At 41.9% G+C, this 16,001-nt stretch overlaps 1 protein-coding gene across 4 annotated transcripts in view; it reads right to left on the bottom strand.

The window, feature by feature from the left end:
- The window catches only part of SH3GLB1 (SH3 domain containing GRB2 like, endophilin B1), a 34,170-nt gene extending 18,169 nt beyond the window's left edge, over positions 1 to 16,001 (bottom strand). The window contains exons 1-3 of one of the 4 annotated variants that reach the window (XM_059728026.1): positions 15,859 to 16,001; positions 11,234 to 11,375; positions 2,244 to 2,372 (exon numbers count right to left, since the gene is read on the bottom strand). In XM_059728026.1, coding sequence (XP_059584009.1) covers positions 2,244 to 2,372; positions 11,234 to 11,375; positions 15,859 to 15,930 — 343 coding nt within the window. In that variant the 5' untranslated portion in view covers positions 15,931 to 16,001. The remainder of the gene's footprint in view (positions 1 to 2,243; positions 2,373 to 11,233; positions 11,376 to 15,858) is intronic. The other 3 variants (XM_059728027.1, XM_059728028.1, XM_059728029.1) reach the window with 3 other exon arrangements.

Below are 16,001 nucleotides of genomic sequence, written 5' to 3'. Positions count from 1 at the left end.
CTTTTTTTTTTGTGCTCTTGAATTTTCTTCTGGGTCTCAATTTTAAATGCATCAATAAATATCTTGCTTCTGTTTGAAATTGATGTCATTCTAAAAAGCTTTGAAGGCTCTCCTTTTTCTGTCAATGATGATTTGAATTTTCCTATCATTCTCATCTAACCACTCTTGATGTTTCTTTGTGGGGAAGCCTGGAGATTCTTCAGATGCCTCACAGACGTCTTTCATGAGGCTATTCCACTGATCATTACTGTCAAGATCATGAGGGAGGTCAGGGAGTTTTTCACTGAGGCACTGTTGGAGATTATCACCATTAGTAGGCTCTTTCAAGTACCGGTATTTGATATTTGAGCCTCTTACTTGGTTGCTTCTTTTATGTCATTTTGGGGTAATACGAATAGACATGACAGAACTTATCAAACAATGATCCATCCAGCAGTTGTGCTGGTCATATTTCTGGTTATATAGATGTTGCAATGGTCCTGGGCGCACTGTATATAGTAGTCAGTCAGCTGTAAGTGTTTTGAGAGGGGTAGGCATCCATGATGTCTTTCATTTGTTGCTTTGGCAGAGTTAGTGATGATGAACCATAAAAACCATATTCGTTGTTAGATCTTAAATGTGAATAGTTAGCAACATTGTGGTGATAGTACCTAGCTATCTATGGCAGTCCTATTTTAAGTATCCGTTTTATTCGCTTCTCAGCGTTATAGTTTAATCCAGAAGTAGTCCCCTGCAAAGTTTGATGGAGTGCTCAGGCACTTTAAGTTTTTACTTACTGGCCAAGTCAACTGTTGGAAAGCTTTTAAATTCTAAACGCAATCTAGTTTAGAAGACAATTTAGAATTGCACTTTAATTGAAGATTATTATTAAGCCTGACAACAACTGTTACAGAAGCTTAATTTAGACCAACAACATAATTAAATTAGATTTTTGTTAAAATATACTGTAATAAAGTCTTCATTCCTCTTCCCTTCTTACCATTCCCAATTTGTTTTATATACTCTTATTGTACATGAAACTTTCCCATATGAGTGCTGCTTAACACCTGTTTCCCACCTTCATTAACTTTTCAGCATATTCACCACTCATACAGTAGCACTTGCTTAAGAGCAGATAACAGAATGTTATAGTAATATGCCATTTATACTTTCCCCTGACTTAAAAGCATTACAGCAAGCTGTAAAGAGGGCAACATCTGCCTGTAAAGAATTAGATACATTGGTTTGAATGACTTCTTTTTAAAAAGGATGAAGACCAGCAAACTTTGGACCTTATTAATATGGGAAAAGATGATCAGGCATTTGCAGCTGGTTTGTCACTTCCCTAATGTAAAAAAATCAGTAATGGTTGTCTTATTTTTTGCCAAGAAACTTGTATCCTGGAGGCTTCTAACAACAGGTGTTGTTCTTCCCTTTCTGAGGAAATTAATATTTTGAGACAAAGAATTAATTCCTCACAAAACAGGTTTCCCCTCCCCCTGCCATGTACTTGCTTCATCACCTTCTGTTCTGAAATGACAACTACCAGGCTCTGTAATTTGTGCATCTTGGCAACCATACATTTATGCATTTTTGATTGGTTAAATGTAACCATTACGCCAGTTTAAAGAGCTGTTTTAGAGTTGCAGGTAACGCAAAACCTGCACTTTAAATATTTTCAGTCATCCAACTTTAATAACAAATGTAGCAATGCTGCACAGGTAAGCACTTGCAGAGTGGGAGAAAGTTGTTCATTATAAAAGAAACACATTAGAGATCTAACCTTTTGCAGAATGGCTCAATTTGATTATAGGAAAGTTACTGTGAAATTCCAGTGAGATTTTAATCAAGGTTGTCTTTTTTTTTTTTATAACAACTCCTACTTTGCATAACATGTGAAAGGCTGTAAAATAAATATTTTTATTAAATAACCACACATTAGAAAGAAACTACACTTTACCCTTCCAGCTAAAGATTCATAGAGAAACCAACTTCTAGAGCTAACAGTTCAGACAGCAAAAAGTGATACATCCACAAAAAGGTGGAACTGTGGCTCCAACAGCTGCTGTAATGGAATTTACCCGCAGTCTGGGTTAAGAATTCAGATATATTTGAAAAATGTCAAACTGTTAAAAGATTGACAACTTTTGCACATGTTTATTAGAAGGAAAAGAAAATGTCTCTCACTCTACATTGGGTATTTTCTTGCAAAAGACTGTGCATTTGTTTTTGAAACAAAAGCCATCTTCTTGGCTCTCACTTACCATATGCTGTCCCTGGGCCAAATTCATTCCCAGCATCTATCATATACTGGCCCAGTAATTCTGGATTATTCATACGACTTGGTGCTTTGCGGTCCAACTTTTCATAGACAAATTCTTCTATTCTAGCATCTAAAAGAAGTTTCAGAAATACATTACTGTAGATCAAGAGCAGTATTAGGATGAATTTAGAAACAGGATCATAATTTACCAAATCATTCACAGGACATTAAAGTGTTAGGTATTTGGATAAAGTGATAAATCACCAAGACAGATGTATTCATGTTTTTCTTCATCTACATACTCCGTTTATAAATATTTCTAAATTGCTACTTATGAAAATGCAAAATAGGATTTTTTAAAATCATGAAGTTAAATCAATCATTGCATTTCCTCATATACCACATGCCCCCAACTAAAGACATACAAGTTGTCCTAGGAAGGCACAATGAAAAAAAATTCTTCTAGAGTCATGGCCAAAAGATAATTTCATGGAGCAGGGATAGAGACTAGTTTTCAGCTCACTTCCCTGTCCCCTAACTGCTCAGGCAAAAGCTAGAGTTTTTGGTCTTTCGGTTGCTCAGTCAAAAGCTACCATCAATTTAGCAGAGGCTGTAAGAGGGTTCAAACTCCAGCTCAGATGCTAAAGAGTGGACTCTGCCCCTGCTGCATGCTGGCTGAGAGAGCAGCACAGTCCCTGGTAGCCATTCCAGTGTCTCCATGCTTCCATTCCTGTGCAGAAGTCAGCTTCTCCACTTAAGACACGTGCCCCAGTTTTAGGGGGCTAATTTTTGGGGGGAGGTATATCAGTAAATACAATAAAATGTATGAAACAGAGTTGATACTGCAGACTAAGTTGTCCCTTGAGCAAAACTTGAGCTACCTCCTCCACCTTTAATGCATTTGCACAGCCTCATCTGATTTCATCCAAAGAAAATGATTCTGTTAACACACAGGGAACAATCGCAGCATTCTTCTCTGCAGGCAAAAATGACTTCTATCATTCTCCATAGTAAGAGAAGCAAAGATTTTACAATCTAGCAAGAGAGAGAACCACCTCCAGGGAGAAGGCCTGCTAACTCCGGAGAGTTGTTTCTTTTTTAGATCTGTGGTTTCAAAAATTCCAGGGTAAGTAGTACACTTTTCCGCTTTTCATTAAAGATGGATCTGAAACAGCTCCCCCTGTCCTGACTTGCTCAGAGTAAAGAATCTAACATTTTGCAGTTTTAACCCATAAGTCAAGTCACCTTTCTACAGAACTAGAGATGTAAATGTCATGAGCTTCTTTAATACAGTCTGTCTCATGTTTATGAGGAAATTAAGCACACTTTCCCTGAACAAAAGTGATTTTTAATACTAATTTCTATTTTCCTTGTTTATATACATATTCATAATTACTTCAAAATTGAGCACATGTCTACAGGAAGCTTTTACTTCTATTATAAAAAGTAAATCAAATGCACTCTGAGTTTAGAAAATGGGCCTAAAAATCTTATGGGTACCAAGTAAAGTATTTATGTAGGAAGTGCTGAAGAGTCTGATTTACTGTGGATGAAGAATAGTTAACTTGAACACTGAGTATCTGCAGATTAGATTTCAACTGAACATTAGACTCTTCGAAATTACTGTATTCTCTTGAATATAAACATACACCATTTCCTGCAAAATCAGAAACCCAAAATAAGGGTTGCTTTAATGGATCATTGTCCTTGACTCCAAAAGTGTTAACTAACATCTTTCCTTTTTAGTGGTCTTTATGTTACACTAATAAAGTTAACCTTTCTTAGGGCTATTTTGTCTGCTAGCTGATCCCGGTCTCCCTCCTCCTCTTTCACAGACCTGGAGACTCTTTAGCTTGTTTCAGAATCCTAGATCCAACCAAGGAGGACTATATCTCAATACAGCTAGAATTTCAGCTTTCAGCTAAGGAGAAAAGGGAGGGTGAGACCACTGAAGATTAGGCTCTGTCCCTGCTCTAAGTAGCCATAACTCAGGAAAAATATTTTCTTCTTCATTCTGCCTTTCAAAAAAACAAGATGTATATTATATTCTGGGCTGTATTGTATATGAGAAAACATGGGTAACTTTTCCCTAGAAAAGCTGTAAGATTGCCATCCATTCATTATCCTTTTTACTCCATTTATCTACTGCTCCCATTTCACCAGCCTGCAATTACAACTCAAGAGTCTCTTTAAACATTTCTCTAATACAGACCACAGTATACAAGAAGCCCACAGACCAACACACATATCTGCACAGAACCAGCAATCACCCGAAACACACCAAAAAAGCTGTGATGTACAGCCAAGCCCTCAGATACCACCGCATCTGTACTGAAGAGAACACCCGGGATTGCCACCTCACCAATCTTAAAACGGCTTTCACCCAGCAAGGACACTCCTCCAGAGAGGTAGATCGCATGTTTGAAAGAGCCACCTGGATACCACGTGAAGAACTGCTGCAGTACAGAAGAAAAACACCCACGAATCGCACACCGCTGGTTATGACCTATCACCCATCCCTTGAACCTGTACGGAAAATCCTCAAAAAATTGCAACCCATATTAGAAAAAGACCCTATTCTTAAAAAAATCTTCCCAGAGCCACCTATCCTAGCCTTCAGACAAGCACCAAACCTCACCAACCTCATCACCAGAAGCAAACTTCCTCAACCCCAGAACACACCAAAAGGATCCAGACCGTGCCATGACAAGAAATGCAAAACCTGCCAACACATCTCCACCACCCCCACTATTACTACACCCCACAACAGAGCCATCAGCATCCCAGGATCTTACAGCTGCACCTCCAGAAATGTAGTATACCTCATCCAATGCACCAAATGCCCTGATGGAAGATACGCAGGAGAGACCAGACAACAACTGCACACTAGAATGAACGCACACCGGAAATCCATCAAAGACAGAAACACCCAATTACCAGTGGGGGCACATTTCTCACAGGAGGGCCACTCTCTCTCCAATCTCTCAGTCCTGATCCTCAAGGGAAATTTACACAACACATCCCAGAGACGAGCCTATGAGCTCCATTTCATCAACCTGCTGGATACTAGAGATCAGGGACTAAACATAGACGTTGGATTTTTGATACATTACAATCTGCCTGGCAACTGACTCCCCAGCCCAGCCCCTGGCTTCTTTACTTTTCATTCCATCCAGGAAGAGCACACACCAACTGCTGCAGCTTCCTTAGCCTGACGAAGGGTTTTTGAACCCGAAAGCTTGCTTAATAACTATTCTCCAACCATTTGGGTTGGTCTAATAAAAGATATCAAATTCACCCAAGGAACCTTGTCTGTCTAAAAATCAAGGCATAATACAAACTTGAACTTCAGAATCAAATTTAATGTCCATTTTCCACTCACTTGATGTGTTTTTAAGTAACCAAGAATATGTTAAAGAATAAAGTTTAATTCTCTTTCCTCTGTCCTGCAAGACTGCTGGCACTCTTGGTGGGCTCAACCAGAATAAGTTCTTAGTTGGTTAGGTTTTCCAAAAACTGGCCAAGTGACTAAATAATCCAGACCGATATTAAACTTTAAGACAGGGGTTGTCAACAAAGGGTACACGTTCCTCTGGGGGTACTTCGGAAAGCCCCAGGGGGTAAAGGGAAGTGGTGCGGGGGTCGGGGCTGCCAGCACTTTGTGCCACCATGCGCTGCCAATGCCTTTGTTTTTGTTGGTGCTGTGCGCTGCTGGCATTTCCACTGCCGACACTTCCAGTTTTGCCATCACAGGCATACGGGGGACCCTCTGCTCATCGACTGGCTGCTGGGGGACAGCCCCCACCAATTTGGCTGCCGTCAACCAGCTGCCGGGGGACACAGACCAAGAAAGGTTGAAAACCCCTGTTTTAGAGTGATTGCTAACTTCTATAGTTAGTGTTTCAGAATTTAGTGCTATTACAAATCATTTAATTAGCCAAATGGCACTTGGCCTACTGATTAAAATTAAAATTTATATGCATTACTGAAGTCCCATATGAATGTTATGATGAGCTTGTGATGCATTTTTCTTTTTAATATTCTTTCAAGTTGTTGATGTTCAAACACTTAATTTTGTGATTTATTACTAGAATGAGGCCAAAGGAAATGATTTGAACAGGTCACAAGACATGTATTTCTTGCCTCACAAGTTTGCAGAACAGAGCTAAATCTTAGACTTGGTAACAAATATGAGTAACCACTTAGTTCTAGCTTCCCCTGGTATATTTGCAAAAACAATGGCCTGACTGAGCTCAGAAGGGGTTGCAGAAGCTGCTGCAGTGTTACTTCCTAAAACACCAGCTCCATAAAAAGCAAAAAAGGAAAGAACTATCAGGAACATCTCTGGGGGTTAAGTTGGGCCTGACAGCCAAGAAGCTTGGCCACAAGTGTTCTACGCTCAGTTTGCAGACAAGGTGCTTTGGATAAATGTTATATCTTTTATTAAACCAGCTAAATAGTTGGAAAAATTGTTCTTTGCAAACTTTTGGGCCCAAACACCCTTCTTCAGGCATAGGGAGAGCCTGCCATTGTTTTGTAAATAACAACAGCTGACTTTCCCTATACCTGAAAAAGGACGTTAGTCCCCGAAAGGTTGCAAAGAACATTTTTTTCTGACTATTTAGTTGGTCTAATAAAAGATATCCCATTTACCTAAAGAACCTTGTCTGCCTATGTCCTTAGACCAACACAGCTACAACCAACACCCCTATGCTCAGTTTGGAAGTTGTTAATCCTTGATACTTAATAGCCGGCAGCTAAAATAACCAGCAACATGCATGGGCTCCTCCAACTGTAATCTCCAGTTGGTACCTTTTCCTATTAAGCCCCTTAGTCTTACAGTCATTTCTTTTGGGTGATGTTACTTCAGTTTCACAGGCCTATTGTTATATATTTCTGTCTCTGGTGTACGACAACTAGAAGCAGGACTTACAGAGCTGCTGCTTTGCTTATTCTTTAAGTCTGTCCTATTAAGCAGTGTTTTTACTGGAAAGGCGGCAGAGGAAGAGAGGGACCAGGTGGTGGTACAGACTTAGGATAATTACTGTTTCTCTGGTACATTCTTGTTTCTCAAATGTGATTGCTTACTTCTTCCCAACATTGTTATTCCAACTGTAAGCAAGACAGATGGATGGACAGAGACAGACATGCCACATGGGCTCTTGATTTAGAGTCCCTTCTCATATATTCTTATATCAGTAACAAGGCTCTTTGTAACCCTGGCTACAGACAGAGAAGTGAAAGCAGACCCAATAACCCTGAGCTTTTTGGTCCATCTAAGGAAGCATTACACTACAAATTAGTCAAATCACTACACTTGAAAAGTGGACCCAGGGAGCAGTGCTACAGCTTTAGATATTAAAGCTTCCCCAACATGAACGTAGATGCACCCAAACAATATACGGAAGAGGGCCTTTCAACAAACCATATGCACAATTTTGAATGTCTCTCTCGTATCTGACTATCAACTGCTTCAGATTTACTGCAGGAGTTTATTCTATCCTTAAAAATAGATTCCTAATTTTATATCTCCTTAACCTCTGCTCTTCACACATTCCAGGGGAAATAAGTTATGTTTTTAGGTTTAGTGTTTTGAAGACATTGAACATCATTATTATTTGGAAAGAGTGTTTCTCAAAGTCAGCTTTTGGTATAGCAAAAGGGTATCCTTTTTCTAACCAAAACATTCAGCTCCTTTTGTAAAGGAAGTGTTAGGAGCACGTATGTCAAAAGTCACATCTTTTAGCTCAATATGATCTGGTCTCCCAAGTCTAGATTCTTAAGTCTAAGATTCTTAACTGAAGCTTCCTGAAACCCAGAAGCTCGCACCTTTTCTTATTCTTTAAGAACTCCTCGCTGGTTTGAGAACAATACACTCCTAAACAATCAAATAATCAAAGCTGGTTTTACAAGCCCCAAAAGATCAAAGAAATCCTCTTGCATTAGTTGTACTTGTGGCACTGCATACTCACAGGGAGAGGTGCTTTAGAAGCAAGACCATGATTAGACAGTACCCCCTTCCACCCACATTCTAACAAATCTAGAAGAGGAAGTAAAACAAATGGTATGTATACAGAGTTTAGAAAAGCGGACCAATTCAGAAGTCATTCAAGCTTGAAACTGACTAGGATAGGAGGGTTACAATTTTGAGCCAATCCAATAATTTTCCCTGAGTAGCTTAATTTATTTTAGTCTCATTCTGTTCACAGAATATTCTAAGTTGTTTAATTTTAAGGAAGTATTGAATATTTGATGCTAGGGTTTTACTACTCAAGCATGACTTGTCAGCCTTGTTGCTCTCTCGGTTGAGACAGCACACAGATCTTAGGTTTCCCATAGCCTTTGTTACCTCTCAGCTCTGTGTTCTTAAGGACCCCTGCCACAGTACACAGCCAGTCTGACTCACAAAGGACTCTCACCCCCTCCCCACCTCTGCCTGAACAAGAACTGATTAGAGGAAAGACTTACAAAAGACAAGGATGATGCAGTGGGAAACCATCTAAACCCCTCCAGACAAGGGTGACAGGAAGGAGTGAAGCAACTCCCCTGGTCTCACTTACATGGGAGATGGGACAGGAAAGCACCTTCATTAGCATTCAGGATGGAGAACAGAGATTCCAAGGCAAGGACGGTACTGAAATGTGGGACCAGTGAAGCAGGGGAGCACTGCATGATGGGGGAATCCCTGCTCCAAATGCTAATTGACCCATGTCTACACACACCCAGCTCAGCATTTATCAGACCAATTCTCATAATGACTCCTTTACTGGTACCCAAAACACTGAATCTGCCTGTCTGTATTGTGAGCTCCCCCAGAGTAATGCCACCCATAGCCAGGAGTGATCAGTTCCTATTATCCACCACAGGAGCCATTGTTTACCCATGAACAAACCTAGTGTTCTCCCTTGAACCACTGTTAGTTCTCTACAAAAACCCCTACCCAAGCTCAAGTTTCTGTCCTGGTGCTTGGATCCAAAAGCTACACCAGTTCCACTCCTTTTCTGCCTGGAATCCCTCCACTAATTGTGCTGAGGGCTCTGCCTGTCTGCAAGCTCCAACAAACACCTGGGAACCTCAACTGGTTCAAGCTTTGCTGAGTGGCGAGCCCCCAACACTTTCTCTCTCTCTTTCTCTCTCTGACTCCAGGAACTTGACTTTTGCTTTCTTACTCCAGGCACAGCTTTCTAAACCTGACTTTTGTTGAGCAAACTTGAGCTAGACTTCCCCAAATACCTAACTGAAACTATGAAATATTGTAACTGTTTTATTTGTCTCTCTTGTATGGCTATTACTATTGGTATCGTCGTAAGTTCATATACCTGGCAATAAACAACTTTTATGGTCAAGCTGGTTGCTATAGTCTCTCTCTCTGAACCTCACTTACTCTTCCCTCCCCTTGACCTCCCCATTTGCTCCACAGCAACGCTTCTGTTACCTAAGCCGAAGATCCCTGTAATGCCCAAAACTATGGTGGAGTCTGCTTATCAAGGGAGTTACTAGTAGGACCATTGTGACAAGAAATTGGAACAGACCGAGTTTTGAAGCCCATGAGGGTATCAGCTGAAAGTGCTGATCAGACAGACCCAGCCTGCTCAGACGTACTCTGCTAGCATGTATGTGTGTCTAACTGCATTTATTATTGTCCTGCTGGAATAAGGAATGAACTGAGTTCAAGGCACATGAAGGTGTCAGCCTGTCAGTGCTGAATAACCCAGCCTGGCTCAGGCGTGCCCTGTTAATCTGTGCGTATGTGCATATATGTGTTTGACTGATTGAGTGGTTGGAGGAACCCAGCCCCATTGAAACTGAATCCTGCAGGAAAGCTCCATTAGGGGTGAGGACTTGCAGAATGGAGAGATACAGCTCCATATAGAAACACAAGTGACACAAGCAGCACACTGACAGAATTAGAGACCCCAGAAATGTCCCCCCAAAAATGAATGCACCCCAAAGTGACAGGCAAATCTGGTAACACCTTATATATGTAGATATTTACCCCAGAATACTTCAAACTCATAACTAAAGTCTTTTCTCGTATTTGTGGAAAATAAACAAGGACCGAACAAAATTCACTACAAAATACAGAACTGTGATGGAATTTTCCACCCTGTTCTAGTCTAGTCTTTCCTACAGAGGCACTAAAAGAACAGAGATAAATGTGGTAGAAAAACCCAAGATGCAGGAATTGTTCTGTAAAACACAGTTGCCATTTTCTTTACTGAAATCTTTGCTTTGGAACTAAAAGCTAACTTGTTGCATTACATCATAAGGAGAACTGAACTCTGGTAGATGGAAAAAGAAAATACAGAGGAGACACCAAACAACAACTGCACACCAGAATGAACACACAGTGGAAATCTATTAAAGACAAGAATACCCAATTACTGGTGGGGGCACATTTCTCACAAGAAAACCACTCTCTCTCCAATCTTTCAGTTTGAATCCTCAAAGGGAGCTTACAAAACACTTCTCAGAGACAAGCCTATGAACTTCACTTCATCAACCTCCTGGATAACAAAAATCATGCACTAAATGCGTCATAAAACCAATGTCTGTATTATAGCCTGCCTGACATTTGACTCCCCAGGTACCTCTCCACTATTTAACTGTTACATTCATCCTCCTTTTCTCTTCCCCCTTATCCACCCTGTCTCTCACCCACTGACACCTCAGTTTACATCTTCACTGACATACCAGCCCAGCCTCTGGCTTCTTTACTATTCATTCCATCCAGAAAGAGCATGCACCAACTGCAGAGACTTCCTCAGCCTCAGAAGGGTTTTTAAACCTGAAAGCTTGCTAAAAAATTTTCTCCAGCTATTTAAGTTGGTCTAATAAAAGATATCAGATTCTCCAAAAGAACCTTGTCTGCCAGAGATAGAATAATGAACTCTAATTGACTTATCTTAACACATATCAGCAATTCAAACTGCTTTCTAAATACACTTGTTAATGCTATAATAACAATATAAAATCTAAAGTCCTACTTACTCGGATTTGGCTGCAGTAACACCTCTGTCTGTTTCAGAATTTTTTCTGTCCACAATTTTGTACATTCTGCTTTACTGAGAAGGTTCTCCAAGTGAGCGTCTAGCTCTGTCTTCTCTGCTTGACCAAATTTTTCTTCTGTAAACTAGTGTGATTAAAAAGCTATATTAGCATAAAATACATAAATTAGCATAAATAACATCAGCATATATGGCTCATACTACAAGTTTACAATAATGAAATGCTAACACTTATATTTGCTAAAATTATATTTTAGTACATTTCCAAGAAGTTACACTTACTTACTGAGTTTCAAGACAAGACTTACTAACATTCTTGAAAAGAAAATTACATTTAAAATGCAGGTAAATCAGAAGATGGCAAACTCAGTGTGCTACTGTAAAATACTACTTAATGAAACTCATGTATTATTCATTTCAAATGGAATGTAAAAAAACTAGATATCTTACAACGAAACTGATTTTGGTGTATGGAAATTTTGTGTACTCCATTTTCAGAAAGGGGTATAAATCACTTTTTGCATCCTGAGAGAAAGGGCATAAGATCACCCTGCTACTCCTCAGTCCGGAGGTACTGATCTCATCCCTATCCCAAAGGGCTTTCAATTCTAGCCTTCTAAACCCTAAGTGCTAGTCTGAAATTTAGTTTGGTCTTGGTTACAACGTTTCAGAGCTGGGGACCAAACAAGAGCAACTACGCTAATGTAATGTTTTTGCTTGCCCTTTTAAAAAGAATATTGGATTGTTCAAGGTCACATGTTCATCATTTGACAGTTTCTTTCAGGTTGGGCATTTTCAGACAGAGGAGTCTAGCTAGGGAATCAGATCCCTAAGAAGCTTATAAGTTAGGAAAGTAGTACAAGGACTACAATTTAACTGCATCATTTACTGGGGGAAAAAGTAATTTAACATCTCTTGGAGTATAGCTGTTATGATGCAGGGGGAAAAAGTAGGACTAGAAACAGCTTATACTATAAACCCTTTACCAGAAAACCTGCCAGTATGATGATGAGACCTGCAATCTATACAGCTGTATCATCAAAAGCCTCCTTTGCTGACATACTATAAATGCACTCTTGCTATTTTTGTTCATTTCATTCAGGGAGGAACTGGAACTAAGCTAGGCTGGGAAAAGCAGTGTTGCTGGTGAAAGCTGTGTCATATGTAGGAGGACTTTGCCTGCATCAATATACACTACTAGTAAGTCACTCCTAGTGTTGGTCTAACCCTAATTTCAACTGACCTTTATTACTGAATACAAACTTTTTACATACAAATTTAATTATGAACAAAGGAACTCTCGAGCAAACTGATTGTTCAAGGCAAACATGCTAAATAACCTTCAATATCTAAATGAGATTGGGGTGAGAATTAACTTATCATGTGTATTAAATTTTAGTCGGGGCTGAATTGACAGTGCCTAGCAGCAAGAAGAGATGGTGAGAATATTAGCTCATTTAACAAAGAATGTATGTTATCATTTTTATCGACCAGATATTAAACATTTGGGTCTGGCTAGATTCAACTGAAGACCAGGTAACAAGATGTACTTTGGTCAATTTTTCAACATTTTCATAAGCTAGGAGGCTTTAAACATTAATTCTGGATGGGGACTTTACAGACATCATCCTTGTCTTTGTTACTTCACGTTAAACTAATCTAATATACTCTGCAGGGCAGCCGTGTACACCCCTTGCTACACGTTACATGCATCACATGAGTAACTGGTTAATCACACAATAAATTTAGATCAGCCACAAGTACAAAGAAATTATCAAACAATAAAAATCACTAACCAACTATAAAAAGAGCCAACCAGCTATAAAGGTAGTGCTTGACAATGTGTGACAACTCTACAGCTGGTTTCAATCCAGCTTTAATATGAATGTGCAGCAGGCTCAGAAACTACTGTACAACACAGCTACCTGCCTGGTAGCTGCAATATCTTTCTCATGTCTTCCCTGGTAACCTCTACGCTTCCAAATGTACCTTTTAAAATTTGCTAAACACTCTGACCTGTTGCTTTTCTCTTGCTGCTGTACTACAGAATATCAAACTCCACTGGCATATAAGAGAAGTGGATAGGCAATCTCTCTGAAGGACCACCAAACTTCAAAGTCCCTCACTCCTGGATTGTAAAACCTCACATCAGGGGACATGAAGAGCATTCTGCAAAGCTCTTTATATCATGCCCCCCTCCCACTCCTCAAAATGAAAAAAAGGAAATATAAAGAATGAAGAACTGCTGGAAACAGGATATTCTGAGTTGCTGCTGGTAGGTTACACTGTGTTGTGTTACTGGAAGTTACATGCAGGGATCCATTCTATTACACTGTTCAGCCAATATCAAGGATAATTGGCACTTTACCATTTTACACAAATCCTAATAATGAATAAAGTAATGTAAAACAATTTGTCATTTAATTCTTCATTCTAGTCAGCTTGGGAAGTAGAACAAGATAGGCTTGCTTTCACTTTCTCTAGCTGATTCTGCTTCTCATGTATAATTTACTGGAGTGTTTAGGGTACAAAAAAATTAGATTAAGTCATGAAAACATTTCCAGTTCCATTATGTTCTTGGAAGTCTTACAGGGATAAATTTTACCCTCTGATGTAGCTACTCTGATGCAAGTCAACAAGGTAGATTAGAGGAAGTTCATGGGTGTGAGTCATCGCTCACATGGTTTACCTGAGTAGAGAGGTAGTTAAGTCACGTTAGTCTGAAGTCAAGCAAAAGGCAGAGCAGGGCAGCATTTTAAGTGTTAACCAGTTCAGAGAGAACTTTCATAGGCAATGATCCACTCTGTCACGTGCTATGGAGCGTACTGTCTATGAAACCATATACCTCTGAACCAGTTAGCCTTTAAAGTGCTACCTTGTGGTAACATAACTAGGGCAGGGTCAGCAGGGCCCCCAACCCTGAGTGCTGACTAAAAGGAAGTACCAGTAATCATCCTCCAGTCCACAAAAGGCAGGCTTTGCCATGGTAGGAACAGCCCTGCCTGGCTACAGCAGCTGGGCAGCACTCTGTTGGCCTTGAACAAAGTATCTGGAGGGCAGGGGGGGTGAGTGGAGAGAGCAGAAAGTGGCTTCCCTCCCACCAGTGTGGAGTCTGTGTCACGGCAAGCACAGCCACGTGCCCAACACTCAAGGACTGGGGAAAAGGAGTGAGCAGGGCACCAGGGGAGGCTCTCAGGGAGCCCAGCCACAGGGCTGCTGCTGCTGGAGCAGAGCTGACTGCCCAAACAAGTAAGCTTTCCCTTCCTCTCATCCCTGCACTCCCCACTGATGGTGGTCAGCAAACACTGCCCCCGCCCCATGCTCAATGAGCTTCCTATGATCTCTGCTGCCTGCCCTGCCTTCTCAAGCTGTTTTACCAGAGCAGTAGGCTGCACCAAATCTGTACTAGGTTTGAGTGATACACAAAATAAACCATAAAGATGACAAGATTCACATCAAAGACTCTTAGAATAAAGGGCAAACTGTATCTGCTGTACTCCCCTTTCAATGAGGAGAAAGAGAAATAACTCGAGGTAACTAAGTGGGGAAAGGAGGATTCAAGGAGTCAGCAAAGCATAAAGCCAGCACCTAGACCTGAAAGGGAAGAGGAAAGAAAACAAAGTGTGCCAGAAGGAGAGATCCAACCAAGAAAGTTACCATTACAAGGATCTTACGGCAAGTAACTGTTTCTGTACGTTAGCAATACGCATCCGATGGCGCTGGCCCTTCTGCTCCATTCCTCTCACCTCTGCGAGCCATCCCGCTGGCTCACGTGTTCCCTTGAACGCAAAGATGTAGGAGTGCTGCATTGTCGCCAGGCTTGTAGCCGGGCTCGGACTAAACCCTCGTTTTGTTTTGTCTTGCATTAAAAACTATAAACAGCCCACAAGCCTGACTGGGACCGCGACCCATCAAGAACATTTTGGCAACCCCCAGGCAAGCTCCAGCTCACTTCTTGACACTCAGGGCCCGCAGCGAGTCTTTTCCACGCCCGGCTCTGTAATGCAAGAGGATGATTGCCCAAGGCAGCAGCTACAGAACCGGGATACGGTTGCCGCAGCCTTCGTGTTAAGAAAGAGAAAATGTTTTAGAAACTCTGAAGCGCCCAGACAAGTTTTCCTTTCCAAGTTGCATCCACAATTACCAGCCTGATGCTCATTAAAGAGAACAGGATTGCTGGGGTGGGGGGCGGGGGGCATGCGTGTGTCTGTGCGGGCACTTCCTGGTGTGCCCTGGCAGCAGCTGGAAATTTTCACCCCAGGGAGCAGGATCTAGATCCATGTCAGGGGCTGCCGGACTGCTCCTTCCTCTCTCCGGGAAGGGCCAAGCAGACAGCCCGGGCCTTTCTGCTGAGGCTGCAACGAGATCCGCCCATTTCCTGACGCCCGAGGACGAGCCCCAGACGGCTGCCCCTTGCTGCCGCCCGTCCCCGGGCCGAAGCCCCCCGTGGTGCTGAGGACAGCGCTGGGCGCGGTCCCCGCCCCTGCCGCCCCTCCGCGCCGGGCGGACCCGCGGGGCCTGGAGCTGCCGCCGGGCCCCGGGCGCAGCACAGCGGAGGCCGCAGGCGCCGGGCGCGGACGGGGAGGGGAGCGGCACGGCCCGCCGTACCTGCACGGCGCGGCTGAGGAAGGTGCCCGCGTCGGCCGCCAGCTTCTTCACGTTGAAGTCCATGATGCTCATGCCCGGGGGGGCCGCGTCACCCGCACACCCGCTGCCCCGGCCCCGGCCGGCGCCCCCGAGCCCCGCGCTGA

Source organism: Alligator mississippiensis, chromosome 5 (genome assembly GCF_030867095.1).
Source record: "Alligator mississippiensis isolate rAllMis1 chromosome 5, rAllMis1, whole genome shotgun sequence".
NCBI lineage: Eukaryota > Metazoa > Chordata > Crocodylia > Alligatoridae > Alligator > Alligator mississippiensis.
The sequence above is the reverse complement of the archived record's forward strand: the minus strand, read 5'-3'. Positions and strand labels throughout refer to the sequence as shown.